Source organism: Eumetopias jubatus, unplaced genomic scaffold, assembly GCF_037043125.1.
Source record: "Eumetopias jubatus isolate StellerSeaLion01/CBP00866 unplaced genomic scaffold, mEumJub1_p1.0 scaffold_5, whole genome shotgun sequence".
Lineage (NCBI taxonomy): Eukaryota > Metazoa > Chordata > Mammalia > Carnivora > Otariidae > Eumetopias > Eumetopias jubatus.
In genome coordinates this window covers 11,852,003-11,864,179 of record NW_028274811.1, presented here as the reverse complement: position 1 = coordinate 11,864,179, position 12,177 = coordinate 11,852,003, and the positions used below count along the sequence as shown (strand labels likewise).

The 12,177-nt window shown below is 42.6% G+C and overlaps 1 protein-coding gene across 1 annotated transcript; it reads right to left on the bottom strand.

The window, feature by feature from the left end:
* Positions 1-3,505: 3,505 nt before the first annotated feature.
* Positions 3,506-10,892, bottom strand: ARL14EPL (ARF like GTPase 14 effector protein like). The gene is made up of 4 exons (XM_028092646.1): positions 10,807-10,892; positions 10,448-10,552; positions 7,858-7,997; positions 3,506-4,141 (listed from the first exon to the last, which is right to left on the bottom strand). Exons 2-4 carry the CDS (start codon positions 10,541-10,543, stop codon positions 3,919-3,921), a joined length of 459 nt encoding a protein of 152 aa, XP_027948447.1. The 5' UTR covers positions 10,544-10,552; positions 10,807-10,892; the 3' UTR covers positions 3,506-3,918.
* Positions 10,893-12,177: the final 1,285 nt, after the last annotated feature.

Sequence of the window (12,177 nt, the reverse complement as noted above, 5' to 3'; positions counted from 1 at the left end):
AAAAACCCCAAACAAACAGTTCAGGCCCAAATGGCTTTACTGGCAATTTCCAACAAATATTTAAGGAAAAAGAATGTCATGTGAAACAAAGCCTTCCAGAGAAGAAAAAAGAGAAAGTAGTTTCTATCCTTTTATGAAGCTAGCATTACCTGGATATCAAAACCCAAACAAGGGACTTCCATTTCCAGAAAGATGGGGTAGATGTATCTTTTCTATTCCTCTCAGTAAGTACAGATAAGGACGGACATTATAAACAAAACAAACATTAAGAGGACTCTGAAAGGTGGAGAGAGGCTGGCAGATGGATAAGGACCTCAGACAGAAGGAAGGCTACACTGGGAAGGGGCAAGGGTTTTCTTTTTACTTCATATAGCCTAGGATTTTTTCTTTCTTTCTTACCCACTGTATCCCTGGCACCTAATAAAGTGTCCAGCAAGTAAGAGGTGCTTGGTAAATGAATGAATGAATAAATCAATGAATGAGGGATCACTAAGTAGTGGATCTATTAAGCATGAAGGACTATCGAAAACACTATTGAAGAAAAAACAATTAAACTCAGTCCCTGACCTCTGAATTTATTATATATGCCCTAAACATTGGCCAATGTAAGAACACACAAGGTGAGGGGGGGTATCTGCTAAAACTACAAACCATAAACAAAAATCAACTGCTTCGTAGCCATGACTAGTGATGATGTCATTTCCTTTCTACAGAATGAAGAACAGTACCATGCAAAAAGGAAGAATTTTAGGCAATCTGAGAAGATGAAAACGAACATACCAAATACAGGATTAAAATAGAGATGCTGAGAAAGAAACATAGTATAAAACTGCTTGGACCATTCAATCCTGAATAACCTGAAAACTCAATCCTGCTGTTGTCGACACCATGGAGAAGGAAGGAAAAGAAATAAGATATAAGGATGTTCTGGGGCGCCTGGGGGGGCTCAGTGGGTTAAGTGTCTGCCTTCAGCTCAGGTCATGATCCCAGGCTCCTGGGATCCTGGGATCAAGCCCCATGTCAAGCACCATGCTCAGAGGGGAGCCTGCTTCTCCCTCTCCCTCTGCCCCCCACCCCCCCCCGCTCACGCTCTCACTCCCTCTCTCTCTCTCTCCAATAAATAAAACCTAAAAAAAAAAAAATAAGGACTTTCTTTCCATTATTTTATACAAGAATATGAGGTGATCTAAACCATTCAATGCCTACCACATACTGTCAATACATCCTAAGAAATCAAGAAATCCACACATCAAATGACACCTGCTTGCAGGGCCGCTTTGCTGAACAACTGTAGGGGGTGCTGCTGGCAGTGTCGTCCATGCGAAAGGCACCCCCTGAATGCACAGCAAATATCCTAGCTGGCCAAACACTGCCGACCGGCTCAAATAAATGTTTCGGTTTCCAAGGCATTACAGAACAACACAGTGATATCTACAATTGCCATACATATTCATGAAGACACACCACCAGTTTTGAAAGAGAGCCAAGCAGAGAAAGGAATATCTTGTTCTACTGACAAGACAATTTCCTTGGTTAATGTCACCAGACATTACAGCTATATTCCTTGCTAATCTGAATTTCGTTAAAATCTCTGAAGAGCTTTGTTCATTTTGTGACAAAATTAGACACTTGCAAAATAAGTTTCTGACAATTCACATAAATTTATTTGTGCACTGATCATTTAGTGTGGGAGCCTTTTTAAAAATGCATAGAAATGGCATTAGAGCCAGATGAAATAATGTGATTTCTAAAAAAGCACTCCATCAAATGTTTTGCTAGGGTTCCATAAAAGCAGTATGAGGTGTCTGCTTCATAATCATACGATTTTTTACTTCATTTTTTGCTTTACTTGGAAAACTTCCCAACATAATCTGCCAACACACTTTTTAAACCAGTCCGTTTTAAATGAGATGATCTCATCTAACGTTTAAGACTAAAAGATGAGAAGAGACAAAAGGGAAAGATACTTGAAGGTTAATTTGCCTAAGATTATTTTTTTAAATACGAGAATAGGACAGCTAGTAATAAGGGAGTGTTTCTCAAACTTAGCTGAACACAAGACTGACCTGGGGTCTTAGATGACAAGTGAGAATTTCCAGGCCTCATCCCTAGAGGTTCTGATTCCTGAGGTTTGGGATGGGGCTCAGGAATGCGTATTATTAAAAGCAGTTGAAGAAGCTTTGCAATCAGGCAAATTCGGGAAATACCTGGTGTCAGGGAAAGAACACTGACCTAGTCATGGTGTTCAAAACACTAAGGCTCTTCTGTGTGTCCTTAATTGAGTCACTTTATCTTACCGGGGCTAAGTCTACAGTTGTAAAAATAGAACAAGAAGGGTTTTAGTCTATAATCTCCTTGAAGACAGGAACCACTGGGCTATGCTCACAACTGGGTCCCCTGTGCCTTGCCTGGTGCCTGGCACCTAAGAACCTCCCAGATATTATTTGTTGACTACTTCACTAGCTAGACAACAGGCAAGATCCCTTTTCAAGTGTAAAAATTATATGATTCTAAAAATAAGTAAGTAATAAAACAATTCATTTGGTCAGCCATGTACAAAACAATAGTTATTCTCAAACCCAAACAAAATATAAACCAAAAAAAATAAATAAATAAAGCACCCACTCCTTTTGCTTGGCACATCGCTGATAAGTATTTCAAAGGATCAGACTTGGGTAACTTGATCTCATGCCTTCTTCATAGGATGGGAGGGTTCAAGGTAATGAACTGGATGCACTTAGCATGACTGTTTGGCTCACAAAAGTCAGTAGAGGCTCAGTAAAAGTGAGTTGAATCCGGAACCCCAGGAAATTATGCGGAAAACAGGGTAAGTTCTCCTGCTACACATACAGGAAAACTGTAGTCACAGGAGGGCTTTTAGGCTTTTTGTTACTTTAGTCCCAAAATATATGGTCACGTAACAAGTCAAGAATTATTAGGAACCTTCTCTGACACCTGTGGATTGTGCAGAAATAAAGGCTTTTGAAACTAAAAAGAGGGGCACCTGGCTTAGTCAGTGGAGCATGCAAATCTTGATCTCAGGTTGTGAGTTCAAGACCCACATTGGGTCTAGAGATTACTTAAACATAAAATCTTTAAAAAAAAAAAAAAAAAGCAAATCCGAAGAAGGCTTAGTTCAAATTTCTGCATACCTCCCACAATGTTTCAGAATTGAAAAAAAAATCACATCATGTGTCCAGTCAACTGTATATTAATACCCTCCCTGAGCTAACACAAAACAGTACACTTTTATATAATAACTTGTTTCCTCCTTTTGAAAAAAATTCTGAAAATACTGATCCTAAGATGGGGGGAGGGGGAAAGGAAACCACTAACTCTTAGGACATTCAAGTCCCAATTTCTCAATTTGACAAGTAAAATACAAATTGTTCATAAAAATATTGCCAAGCTGTGACCAAATTAATCAGAATGTTATTAAAACATTAATTTAAAAAATAAGACTATGCATATGCAGTGCAAAATCACAAGACATGGGGGTGTTTTTCATTCAAAGAGCAATTCTGACTTGGAACTGGCGCAAGGGTCAGTAGGTCTGATTGTACGTGCTATGTAAGAAAAGCTCCGAGCTGCAGTATTCTGAAACTCTTAAAACCACACGATCTCAGGCAGTAAAGAGGCAAGAGATTTTTCACTGAGAGTGGAGATGGAGGTGTCCCGGGGAGGCGATGCTGAGATCATGCACCATCCTTCTCTGGGTACAAGGTGAAGGCATTGGGGAAGACACAGGAAAAGGGAACAGAGCAACCACTCATGCTATATTGTTCTAACAGCTTCAGGGAACAGGAGTCTTCCGTATGTTTTCCCAGCATCTTCCCCACGCCCTAAAATCCATCCCGGAGAAAGAGGTTGGCTTAGCTGTCGGGAAGAAGAACCAAACCAGCCCGCATGCAATGGCCCCTAGTCAGACACCAGATAGGGCAGCGAGCTGACCACCTCCCCGGATTCGGTGACAATGTCATCGTACACCCAGCGTCGGTTGCAGCGGCACTCGGGCCCGCACTTGTTGGAGTTGCACTTGGGACAAGGGTAGAAGCAGCCCAGACAGTTCTTCTCCAAGCAATCACACAGATCAGCATCATTGCAGATAAGCCTGCCGCTTTTGTCATACTTCTTCCTAACTCTGTGGGGAGAACAGAAGACAGTGCCAGGTTCCCCCCGCACGGAGCATGAACCACTCTGCAGCCACCTCCCTAAATCCAATCCCTTGATTCCAGGGAACCGGCACCCAGAGGATTCCCCAGCCACGATTCCCAATAGTAGATGGCAGTGGTGTCCCCAGGAAATTCAGCCCATGTGCCCCGTGCTCGTCACTGACAGGACCCTTCGTTTTCCCAGGAAGGTGATATGCCACCGAAGTCGATTATAAAGAGGAGCTGTAAAAGCTTCTTCCTACAAATGCCACCCCCCCATTTTTCTTTAAACATATAATCATTCCTGATGGGATTTTTCCCTGATAAATTACGCTCTTTTTCCTTTCTGCAAAAAAGCACTCTTAGTGAATAATATGATTATGGTTTTTAATGACTCAAGATAAATAGAAGAACTGTCCATGACTGCACCATCATCATTAACAGAAAAACACACATATACACCTACCCACCCCCACACACAAAACTCCTTTGGTAACAGTCTCCAGGTGCCACGCTTCAGCTCCTTTCTGATTCTGTCACCCAGTGTGGAGCGAGAAGGCAGGTGACCAAGATGGCGGCCTCTCTCTGAAGCTCTGACTGAAGGCAAGGTGTTTTGTGCCAGAGGAACGCACCAGAGACTACACCCCACTTGAGTCCCCACACTTTCTCTGTCAGCCCCTACAACGTGCCCAGAAAACAGAAGCTGTCACAGGAATTCTACCACCTTCTCAAAACCAGGCCCTTTTGAAATAAACCCTTCAGAATTGAGCTGCTTGAAAGCGTGAGGAGGACCAAGTATCTCTAGACAGCTTGTATCCATTATTAACAGCTGGAAGTAAAAAAAAAAAAAAAAAAAAGGCTGGCCCTCAGCTGGTGTGGTGAGATTATGAACTTCTCCACCCTTTGTCTTGAAACAGGTTTGACACCTGCTCTCCTTCCTGTTCAGGCTAAGTAATGCTGTTCTCTCTTCTTCCCTCTCCTAACAAGGCAGGGAAGGCCAAGGATCATTATGGAAACTTGCTGCCTGATTTTCTCACTTGGGCAGGAATACCTTCCGATGGGGATTTAGATCTGAAGCATTTCATCTGTGGGAGGAGGGCTCCACTCCTTCCCATGCCCACCGGGAAATGCAGGTATGAGCAGACCAGGAGATTTAAAATCCATGATGGAAATCATGGGAGTGGGTGGTCGTGAAACCACCAGATTGCCCATATCGGATCTTGTCCCTCTGCCTTAACCCAAATATTCCCTCGCCTTAACTCAGACACCAAGAGGCAAATTTTATAGTTTCCTGCCCACCTGATGCTATCTTTTATAAAATTCTAAACTATCGTACACACAAAAGTATGGAAAACACACGTGCACAGATAAAGAAGAATAAAGCAAACCTCCACATTCTCCCTGCCCAACGTGATAAAAGGTATAACAGGGTCCTTTCCCCCCAGCACAGGAGCTGGGTCCCTCCCATGGTGGCAGGGAGCTCAGAACCTGAGACATGTAGATGACCCACCTTCCAAGGTGACTTTTCTTACAAGAACCCGGTTAGTTGATCTTTTATTGTCATTGTTTTAATTTTCCAGGAATAAATTAAAAAGCCTTTCTGCTGGATTGGCAGGTGGAGAAAAAAAAAAGGTATAACAGGGTTGAGGTCCTCCTCATGCCCCGCCCACTGCATCCTTCAACCCCGCCCTCCAAGAGGAACCACAGCTTGCTGTTACAAAAGTCATCTCCCTGGGGTCCCTGGCTGGCTCAGTTGGTAGAGCATGCAACTCTTGATCTTGGGGTCCTGGGGCTCAGAGTCATGAGTTCAAGACCCATGTTGGGCATAAAAAAAAATTCATCTCCCTGCCTTAGTTACATGTGTATGAATCCCCAAGCACATTGCATTTCCCTACATTGTGATTTGTGATTCATCCATGATGGTACTAGCTGTTATTCAAATATTTTCACTTCTATACGCATTCCGCTGTAAGAATATACAAGTTTCTCATCTTTTCCATTATGGATGGGCATTTTGATTATTACTACCTTATTTTCTTTACTATTGTAACAATGCTATGAGATTTCTGAATGTGTCTCCTTTTTTTTTATTTAAGATTTTATTTTTTTGACAGAGAGAGACACAGCGAGAGAGGGAACACAAGCAGGGGGAGTGGGAGAGGGAGAAACAGGCTTCCCGCCGAGCAGGGAGCCCGATGCGGGGCTCGATCCCAGGACCCCGGGATCATGACCTGAGCCAAAGGCAGATGCTTAACCGACTGAGCCACCCAGGTGCCCCTGAATGTGTCTCCTGTTGTAAATATATAAGAGTTTTTCCAGGATATATATCTAGGAGTGAAGATGTTAAGTCATAAGGTATATAGGTTATACGAGCCTGTTTTTAAATAGTGATTGTACACATATTACACTCAATTCATGTCCATTAGTTTCATCAACACTGATATCATCGGACTACATGCTGCCTCTCTGGGGAGTGGGGTGCTGCCCCATACTACACTGATGAGATTCTGTATCCTGAGGATTTATTTAGCTTTTTCTTCTACGAAATGCCTGTTCATTGATTGGTTCATTTTTCTCTTTGCATGTTTATCTTTTTCTTATTGGGTTGTATGTATTTTGGATACTGATCTTTCAAATTAGAAATAGTTTCTCCTATCTTGTGGTTTGTCTTTCATTATTTTTAAGGTGTCTCTTAATGGGTATAAATTCTTAATTTTAATGTAGTCAAATTCATCAACCTTTTTGGTTGCTTAATGGTTTGCTTATACTTGTGATGTGCTAGCAATTAATGTGGGAAACAAAGGCAAAGGAAAAATTATTAAATTTCCTTACTACCTACAGCCCATTCACAAGTCCTTGAACCAGGCAGAGTGACATTCCTCTAGGGACTCAGCTGCCTCTCTGTTGATACATTACTAAGGGCAAAAGACAATCTTAGCCCGACCCGAAGGACCCTGTTAGTCTACTTTCACATATAAAAATTCCGTTGGAAACTTCCTTTATCTCTACCCCCTAAGATTTGTGTTGACAATCATCCCCCAAGCATATGGCCCACCGATATACACCTGAAGGGTCTCGTGACTAAGGTTTTATTAGACGGTAATAAATGACCTTTTCCCAACAATGGCTAGCCCCCTCAAGGTCTGGATACCTTGCTTGCAAAATTCCTTAGAGACTTACACTATCTCTAACCCTCTCCCAACTTGAAAGCATATAATGGGCCACCCCTCATGACCCCAGTGTAGCTCTTTCTGCCCACGGGTCAGTCCCTCTACTTTAATAAAATCACCTTTTTGCACCAAAGACGTCTCAGGAATTCTCTCTTGGCCATCAGCTCCAAGGCCCATCTTTCCTACATCAACTATCATTGCACTTATGATATATCTGCACACATTTGATACCTGAATTCATTCCCACAGTTATATTATTTCTCCATCTAATGATACATCTTTCTTACTTTTAATCATCTTTCTTACTAAAGCTTTTACTCTAAGCATCTCAAACCATCTGAAGTATTAAAAAAATTGATTCCTGGTTTGGGATTATTGTCTACTTCTTGAAGTTCCTAACTTCCAAACACATTGAGCGATATTCTACTTCAGAAAAGATATTTTTAAAACATAAAAAAGAGGCAATCTTTCCTTTGTCAAGAAGAACTCATGCATTTTACAATCCACAAATCAAATATAATAAATCATGATCTTACTTGTATTTTACAGAAAAATATTCATTCATCTTTGACATCCGAGCTTTCTTTTTCTGCTGCCTTGTTTCAGGATTAAAGTCCGCTACCTGTGGCCCAGGATTTTGAAACGCCAAGCATTTTAACTGCCGCTCTATCTGTTGCTATGAAACAAATAATATGTATTTGGAGTAAGAACTGGATAATTATGTTGTATCAAAATAAACTTTCTGTAACTTTTGCCATAATGTCACAAAAGTACAGATGTTTTACCTAGCGAAAGAAACAGCTTAATTTGATTAAGTTTCAAAAGATGTTGTAAATTTCTTCAAGTTAGGTGATTCTGAATAAAGAAATCCATAGTATACATCTCATATAATAAATATAAATATAGTCGGTTGAGCCTCTGACTTTTGATCTCAGCTTGGGTCTTTCTGTTGTTTTATTTTTTAAGATTCATTTATTTATTTTAGAGGCAGGGAAGGGGCAGAGGGAGAGGGAGAGATAGTCTTAAGCAGACTCCCTGCTGAGTGCAGAGCCCCACGCAGGACCCAATCTCACCACTGAGATCACGACCTGAGCCAAAATCAAGAGTTGGACGCTAAACCGACTGCGCCACCCAGGTGCCCCTCAGCTTGGGTCTGGATCTCAGGGTTGTGAGTTCAAGCCCCATGTTGGGCTCCACACTGGGCATGGAGCCTACTTTAAAATAAATAAATAAATATAAAAATACATATTTATACTTATAAATATATCTAAATATTTAAATGATATAATATATAATACAAATATATATAAGTATAAAATATATACATATATAACATATAAACATAATATATATAAACAACCAAGCAGGAACAGAATTCCTTTTATACTTGCAAAATACCAGTTGGCTTCTCAAATCTGATGGGTCTGAAAGTCCAAATTAGCATTTATGGAGGACAAGAACAAGGGATTAAAACCCTTCTGCAGTTGTTGGCTGGACAAACTCAGGTGGAATGCCTGAAGTGTTTCAAACCACGTGAGACCCAAGGTGCACACAGCCCCCTTCCCCTGCCTTTAGTGTTCTGAGATATGTTTCAGAATAATCATGACCTTGGGCGTGTGGACCCCATCAGGGCTTTGCAGCCACCTGAATGATCCACTCTCAGTAAAAGCCAGATTTGAAAAAAAAAAAAATTTCCTAGAATAGCTTTCTAGAGTGTTAGCGGAAAGTTTCAAAAGACTCCGTCTGGAGACATTAACAATTGGAAAAGAAACAGAGCTTAATGGAGAAGAGCAACAAAGATGCTTCAATAAATCCTGATACCTTATTTCAAAAATGTAGCACATATATCATGAGGGAAGGGAATGATCTTCTGAAAGATTTTAGAAGAATATAATCTGGGGCGCCTGGGTGGCTCAGTTGGTTAGGCAACTGCCTTCAGCTCAGGTCATGATCCTGGAGTCCCGGGATCGAGTCCCGCATCGGGCTCCCCGCTTGGCGAGGGGCCTGCTTCTCCCTCTAACCCTCCCCGCTCTCATGTACTCTCTCTCTCTCTCTCTCTCTCTCTCATTCTCACTCTCTCAAAATAAGTAAATAAATCTTTAAAAAAAAAAAAAAAGAATATAATCTGAATGGCCCCCAAACACACAGACTGACATACAGATGAAATACTTTACCAGGAAACAAAAGGGAAACTTTCAAAGTGTGAATTTCAATGTAACAGATTAGTAACAGAATCTCAGCCTTATATGCCATTTATTTATCTTAATAATAGTCCAGGCTATCTAAAATAATATAAATATATTTCTTTAAATTTTCATCTCGGTGTGTGTGTACGGGTTTGTTTTTTACAAACTTAACCTTATGAGAGAATTACGTATTTAGGTATGGCTGTGAAAAAAAATACAACTTCGGACCGTCCATTACCATTCTCAGTCTAGGAACAGAGACACGAGGGTAAGCCTCTCTGTGTCCAAATCTGGGCTCTGCCACTTGCTAGTGGCGTGCCTTGACCAAGCTTCTTCTCTGAGCCTCGGTGTCTCCTTTTTGCAAAATGGGGTAACAGGATTATCTTGTGAGAAGGATTTGGTGAATTAATATATGCAAAGTTTTAGAATCATGGGGCGCCTGGGTGGCTCAGTCAGTTGAGTGTCTGCTTTCGGCTCAGGTCATGATCTCAGGGTCCTGGTCCCCTGCTCAGCGGGGAGTCTGCTTCTCCCTCTGCCCCTCCCCACGCTGCTCATGCTCCCTCTCTCTCTCAAATAAATAAGTAAAAATCTTTAAAAAGGGGGGGGACTAGGTTTTTTAAAATAAAAACACTGGACACTATAAAAACACTATATTCTCCACAAATATTCTTCTCCAGGGAGCGGGATTTTATTGCACAGAACACTGGGCTATAAATCAAGGGAGGTCAGTGACAGAGAGGAGGCACGTGAAGTGAGACCAGCCCCGCAGAGAGCTGAGTGAAAAGGGGGAGGGGGAAGCCCCATCAGCACAGAGGAGCGGAGAACCTTCCCATGAAATCCTGACTGGATCCACCTTCCATCCAAGTCCAGGCTCACCTCCGCGATCCCCAAGTTGAGACCTCTCCAAATACCATGAAACCCTAATACCCATTTGCCATACCAGTTGCTTCTGTCCAATCCGACAGTTGTTCTCAGGAGAACTTTGACCTGTGCGTCCCTCGCGGGTGAAAGTGCTTTTGTCTGATTGTTCATTCATTTCTGATCCCTGAAAAGAGTAATGGGGGGAAAAAGTAGGACACATTCATATCACACGTCTGCAATAACTTCATCCGGCGACTTTCCGGCTCTTGCCCTACAGCTTGCTTTCTTGCAAAGCCAGGTTTCCTGAAAAAGCCATCCACCCTCCTGGCTGCTCTTTTACCGCTCACTCTTAGACCCTGCATCTGCCCCCCACACCCACTCAGACCACTTGACGGACACTCTTCTCTTCTGGATGTTCCATGAGCAAGTCAAACGTACCTTTTATAGTTCTCAGCATCGCAGACCTTGCTGGAGCAGGCAACACGGGGACCATCCACTTCTCTTTAAGAGGAGTATGAATTCTTAGACCTCCATTCTCCCCTCCTTACACTCAGTCCCTTGAAAAGAAGGAAGACACATTGATGTCCTACATCCCCAGTAACGCCATGAAGATCTTATCCCCTCCCGTGGTTTTGGTTGTCACCTCTTTGCAGAGAGAGTCCCTCAGGGTGCCTCTAAAATCCCTGACCTCCTCACTCATGTTTTCTGACAAATTTCTAGTACAACTGGGGCTAAATTTTCTGACAAATTTCTAGTACAACCGGTTTTCCATAAAACCCAGCTGTTGACACGCCTGTAATTTACTTTGGTTGTATACCTGGGGCACCGTGATGTGTGTGTGACTCGGGTGAAGTCAACACAGGATGCTAATCACAAATGCACAGTCCAGGCTGTTCTGCAGTGCTCGCTCAGAAAAGACAAAGGACCAAGCTCCCAAGGAGGTCTCCACAGCCCTCTGATTCTCTTCTCCCATTTCCACTGCTGGGGCCATGCTCAGGGCACTGTTTCTACTAAAGGGGTCTGAGCTATGATTGACCAAGGGGGTCTGGGTCACATGGCCCCCCGACCTGCCTGCCACCTGGACAGTCCATCTCTATACTCCCAGGTCTGGGTCACTAGACGTTGACCGCCCCCTCTCCAGTTCCCAGTATTAGGTTAAGAAACTGATGTTTCTTTCCTAGCATCCCTAACATTGATTTTCCTTTTCATTTGCTGTTGGACGGAATCCACCTCCAGATAGGGTAGTAGTATTAATACTACTTACCCTTGACGAAGACAGCCTTAACGCTCCTGTCAGCTTGACAAAACCCCACACCAGGCTTCTCTTCCTGACTCTTGGCCCTGACCTCCTTTACCTTAGAGCTTTTACTTAAGAAAACTCATCCCTGTACATTCTTTCTCTGTCCCATTGCGATGTAAATCTTCTCCTAGCCTCTTGCCAGGTTTACAACCCAGGAATGTCTTCCTCAAAGATTAGGAGGCGTCCCTTTGAAATGTAATCAGCCAGAAAGATGGCGCCTGTTTTTGCCAGTCTCTGTGGGAAAGGTAGAAGCCTAACTTGCTAATTGGTGGGTGCCGATTAGCACACACAGGTGGCTTAATCACAGAGAAAAACATTTGCAAACTCGGGAATAACTCCATGTACCCGACACATCCCATGGATGAACCTCCCTCAAGTCCCCCAGCCTTTTCCTTCTGCCTGTTGTTTCACGCTGAGTTCACGCTGAGTTCCGGTCCCCACGCCACCCCCACCCCATCACCACAGCCTTGAATCAAGTCTTCTTTGCCTTGTTTAACTTTGTCTCCTGC